General features: G+C 38.7%; 1 protein-coding gene across 2 annotated transcripts in view; it reads right to left on the bottom strand.

Moving 5' to 3' along the window:
* Nucleotides 1–5,778, bottom strand: part of ASB11 (ankyrin repeat and SOCS box containing 11) — a 27,231-nt gene that overhangs the window by 8,184 nt on the left and 13,269 nt on the right. For both annotated transcript variants that reach the window (XM_006775218.2, XM_006775220.2), the window contains exons 3-4: nt 5,277–5,384; nt 1,725–1,875 (exon numbers count right to left, since the gene is read on the bottom strand). In XM_006775218.2, the coding sequence (XP_006775281.1) occupies nt 1,725–1,875; nt 5,277–5,384 (259 nt within the window). The remainder of the gene's footprint in view (nt 1–1,724; nt 1,876–5,276; nt 5,385–5,778) is intronic.

Below are 5,778 nucleotides of genomic sequence, written 5' to 3'. Positions count from 1 at the left end.
GGTCTGCAGCCAGCTTGACTATTTTCAATGAACTTGTCCCATATTTCCGAAACCAAGGCAAACTTATTTGTTTGTAGGTGCCTACTTCTTTCGGTTCTTTTGTCAAAACGAATAAATCGTAGGATTTGCTTGAACTTTTCTCTGGCCATAGTTTTTCTAAAAAATACGGGACCCTACTTTGCTGACCATAAATAACTGAGTTTTAAATTTTTTGCCTCGTAGGCTCCACGAGCATATAAAATCCCAATAAATGCACGTATTTCCGGTAATGTTGTTGTCCAATCGTTCCTCAAAATTCGGCGGCCTTCTTCTTCTGTGCACTTTTTTAAAAATTTCCCCCCCAAGCAGTCAAAATGACTGCTTTCAGGCAATATAGGTATAACACACACACACACACACACACACACACACACATATATATATATACCGGAAATGAAGGAGGGGGAGGTAACTACAATTATTAATAAACGCATTTATATGTTGTATAAAAAGTCACAAAATTCTAAGAAATTCTGTCATTATATACATCATTGTTTTTCCAATTGAAATTAAAAAGCAGTCAAAATGACTTCCTTGGGCAATCTAGTGTTAATAATTTGGGGCAAATATTTCACTATTGCCTTTTGAAAGAAAGACTTTCATCCCCAATTATACCAGCAAAGGTCACTGTTCTACAGTGTTCTAATTTCCCCATTGTATTTTTTTTTCATTTTGCACTAATATATATTTTTATTTTTAAAATGTATCTTTATTATTAAAAGTATTACAGATGTTCCCCTTTTCCCTCCATGACCCCTCCTCCCCACTCCCACCCACTCCCCATGCCTTTAAGGCATTATTGTCTGTGTTTATAGGCTATGTCAATATGCATATAAAGTCTTTGGTTAATCTCTTTCCTCCCCCACCTTCCCTCTGAGATTCCTCAATCTGTTGCGTGCTTCCATGTATCCATTTTATTTCTGATCTCAATGTAAGAGAATAATTCCACCACTGGGTAACAGAAATGTTGCTCTGTAAGTGTGACCTTTGATAAATGACCTTGGGCTTTCAATGGCATCTTGTTCATGTTTAACTTATGCATATAACTTTTAAATTCCTTAATTTTATTCTTTCCCTTCATTTCAAAAGCAATGAGGACACAGGATTCTAGAGTCAACTTCGAGGATTTCAAAGTCATGCTTTATAATTTTGCAACTTTTTTTTCAGTAATTAAGGACCTTAACGTCATTAGCTCATCTAGAGTGTACTGCCTTTTGTGGACAATTACGTTTAATCTTCCATTAGAGAGACTATCGGCCTTGGCTTTCAGACACTTTCATAATTTATTTTATGTTAGTGGTTGATATTTTATGGGCTTGGGGGATGAGCTATTCTTTTCTAGTAAGGACAGAGACATAATCACAGTATGACTCATGGAAGTCACCTCTGCAGTCTTGACTGTACCAGTTGCCACCAAACACCAGTAAAGAGCCTCAAGAAAGGTCTGTCAAGAGAGTGTGCTCAGGAAATAGGACATTTGAGACATAAAGCCATTCCCAGATTATAAGAAGAGCTGCTTCATGCCCCAGTGGTATTTCATGAAGATTTAGGCCAATTGAAATTGCTGCAGAATTTCTAAGCTACACATAGTATACTGGTAAAGATCTAGGTGATCCTTACCACTGATTCATGCAGACTGGAGCGAGTCCACCAATGTTTTGCATGTAATGTGATGTCTCATTTACCTCTCTTTACTGCCTCATGGATGGGGGAAGCCAGGTGCACTTCGAGCTGGGCCTTGGCTCCGAACTCCAGCAGCAGGTTGACACATGCAGCACTGCCACTGCAGCAAGCACTGAAAAGGGGTGTGGCTCCATGAACCGTCACTGCATTGACCTAATGATGGGCAAAGAGAGATCCAGAGGATTTGCTACTTCTTTATCACCATTTCCAAGTTGCATTCCTATATATCTACCTGGAGAAACTTCCCGTGCTGGGGAATGTGTGAAGGAACTCTACATCATTACAGTATTATGCTATTTAGGCACTAGTAGCCTATCAACTCTCACCTCTATAAATTAATATCCCAAATGGGGCAAAATAGGACAAAGCCTTTAAATGCATTTGTGGGTATTCCAGAGATTCTTAGGAGCCTCCTAATCATTGAGGAGCAGTCCTGCATGGTGGTTAAAAACATGGCCTATGGAACCATTAGTTTGGTTCAAATCACAGCTCTCTCTCTCTCTTTCTCCCTCCCTCCCTCTCTCCCTCCCTCCCTCCCTTATTTGTTCAGAAACCTTGGTTGGGATACTAACTTTCTGTGCCTAGGTTTCCGTACATATAAAATGGGGATCATAAAAGAATGTGCCTTCTGAGGTTATTGGGCAGATTGAACTACTCTATGTTAAACAATTGGAACATTGCCCAGTGCCTGGTAAACATTCAATAAACATTTGCAATAATAATTATTTCCACTTTTCATTAATATGGAGCTGACCTCCCTCTCAATCATGAACAAACGTGGCAGAAACCAAAAGTACTGGAGAAACCAACTAGTTTAAGGTCTCAAATTCTGTGATTGCAAAAAAAAAATATCCTCAGCAACTCCCCACACTTTTCTTTCTTGCCACAAATTTCCCTCCTGGACTAACATAATCCATACAAATTACATATGCCAACAGCAACTCCTAAAGAGATCATGACGAAGCCAATGGCACAAAGAAAATAGCCATTAACATGGTGTTTATAACCATCTTCGGGGCCTTCTAGGGATGTGGGAGGCACTTGGGAATGAGCATGGCTGGGAGACATCTTTGAGTATTAGCAATAGATTGGAAAGAATATCAAGGGAACAAGGCACTCTGGTGGGGAAGCTCTCATAGAATTGAAATGCAGGACAATAAGGGCTTGATGTCAAATCATATTGCCTCAACAACTAAGCATATATGCTTGTAATAATCAGGATCCTAAATTTCCTTGTTTCAGAAACAAGAAGTATTTTGCATCAGAGCCAGGATAACCCCATTAAATTAGTAAGTTAAAGATGAGATGCTAAGATGGCAGAGACAGGCAAGGACAGGAAAACATGTGTGTTAATTTATACACTCTAGCGATTTCTAACGTATTTACATTTTTTTCTAATAAATATTTGATGGAATTGATTTGATTTGTTTTCACTAAGTATTATCCTCTTCCTGAGTCCAGGAAATCTTCTAACTAGATTTCCTATAAGTTTCTCTTTTAGTTCAGGTCAGCAAATATTTATTGAGCATCTATTAGGTGCCAATGTTTTTAGAAACAAAGATAAGAAAATTGCCTCTTGTTGAATAGGTTGAATCTACAAGAGAAGACAAACACAAAAAGTGATCTTTTTGATACAACATAAATGCTTTAGATCACTATAGGAACAGGACAAAGGAGAGCATAGATGTGAGAAATATTTAGGAAGTAAAACCAGTAGGATGTTGTGATTAATTAGATGAGGAGATAGAATAAATAGGATGATTCCCAATTTGGTGCTTGGGAAACAAGGGATATGTTTCATCTGGTCTCTGAGGCTGAGAATCCAAGAGAAGGAACCAGTCCCCAAAGGAAGAATATGATAAGCACAGTTGCAGATGTACTGAGTTTGAGGTACCCATGGGACTGATAATTTTGAGGAATTTTCTACTGATGGACCAAGTTTCTCTTATTCCATCTGTCATGCTGATTTAAATGTTAAATAATATTTATTGGTTGTTTTCTCATAATATTGCCAAAGGCAAGGGACCATGTCTTACTCTTTTCTTTGTCCCCCAAAGAACTTCCCAGAATTGTACCAGCAAATACTCCTATGTTGTCTGATATTTCCCACCCACAATCTGCCTGTGACTTCAGTCATTCAACTTGAAAGGAAATAGCCTGCCCCCAACCTTACCCTAGCCATTACATGTGAGTTGACTAAGAGTACCTTAAGGAAATGCTACCTAATGGAAATACACAACCACTATGGCCTCAGGAAAATCACTTTGCCCACAGAAAACTCTGATACTCAGTTCTACATGCAGAAACCCAACTTCCATATAAAATCTAAAGAAAATCTTTGTTAACTGCTTAAAACACTACAGCTCATGAAGCAAAGAATTCAAAGACTTAGTTTAAAAATAAAATGATCAGGAAAACAGTATTTGGCAACTAAATGTCACTAAGATTTTCAAACGGTTTTATAATTCTATTCTGGTATCTAATTACATACAGCACCTGAATCACTCCTTGAAAAAAAATGAATTTAAAAATAAGATGAAATCAGGGGTGTATGGTAAATGGGAACATGGGCCCCTTCTCATGCTCCAACTCTCCCTCCCACTCTGTGGGAAACAAAGTGAAGGCCATCAGTAAGCAGACTGTAAGACCTTGGGAACCTTGCCAGCTCCTCAGTCAAGAAAACAACTAGCAGTTTTTATCTCCCACAGCTTGCATGTAAAAACACCCCCCTCCTCCTACATGCCCTATTTTTCTCTGGTTTCTGTACTGGGTGGTGATGAAACAATAGCCCCTCTGCCCCCACCTCCTCACCCCCACCCCCTGCTTCTGTGCAGCCCATCCGCAGGCCGGATGGGATTTATTGGTTCAACCACTGGTGGCAAGTAAGTCCTAATAAACCCATGTCTTTCACAGCCAGTCCTCTGGATTATTTCTTTGGGAATCCAAGAACAATACAATGAGGTTTTCTGGGACCTTAGCACTGTGCATAACAAGGGGGAACACTTCATAAATTATATAAATGTCTAACCACTATGCGCACACCTGTAACTAATATAAAATAATATTAAATGTCAACTCTAATAGAAAAATATCGTTTAATTATACAATTAAAAAATAAGATAATGTTAATTTTGTAGTTTTTTTCACTGTACTATTTAGTAAAAGCTCATTCACTTTAATAATTTTGCTCAAAAAGTAGTTGTTGGTTTAGGGTTTTGAAGTAAAGGTGGGTTTCTTTGTTGTTCTTTTAAAATATGTTCTTTCCAGTGTTTTACAATAAATTTTCCAAGATCAGTTTTCAAATTACTTTAGTTCAAGTCGATTTTTTAAAAGGCAACATAACAATTTCGAGATTCCTGTGCATTACCTCATCTGAATGTTCACACATGGACATAGAGGCTGAAGGGAGTATCAAGCAGCGGTGTCTTCTTGATCATGTAGAAATATAGATCAAGATGGGTACAGTCCTGCACACCCACAGCAGGTAAGCAGTCTGGAAAGTCATGTCTCAGACAGTAGTGCTTGCACTTAGGTAGACAGGCAGCAGTACGCACCTTTGCACCATTTTCCAATAAGGCTTTAGCACAGGCAACATGACCTCCAAGGCACGCCTCATGGAGGGAAGAGACCCGGTTAATTGTCACGAGGTTCACATTGACGCCCTAAAATTTGGAGAGAAGTGGGTTAAATGTTCCATTAGCAATAGCAATGAAAGCAGTGTTGTTGGACATGTTTTTATTGGCCTATGGGATAATACAGAAAGGAGAAGAGGCCATAACCAAGGGGGCCTTGAATTCATTTATTCACCAAATGCTAATTCAGCATTCTGTTTATGACACAGATCTCCCTCTCTCAAGAGCCTAGTGGAGAAACAGAAATCGGGGGGAAAGCAGAAATATATTGCTATACAGGATGCATGTTCATATTTCAATTGGGAGCACAGGGTATATCCTTGAATCTGGCTTGGAGAGTAAAAGAAACCTTCACATATGAAGTAGTATTTAACTGAGACTTGAAGCATAAAAAATTTCAAGCTAGGAAGGCGAGAGAGAGAGA

Source organism: Myotis davidii, unplaced genomic scaffold (assembly GCF_000327345.1).
Source record: "Myotis davidii unplaced genomic scaffold, ASM32734v1 scaffold889, whole genome shotgun sequence".
Taxonomy (NCBI): domain Eukaryota; kingdom Metazoa; phylum Chordata; class Mammalia; order Chiroptera; family Vespertilionidae; genus Myotis; species Myotis davidii.
The sequence above is the reverse complement of the archived record's forward strand: the minus strand, read 5'-3'. Positions and strand labels throughout refer to the sequence as shown.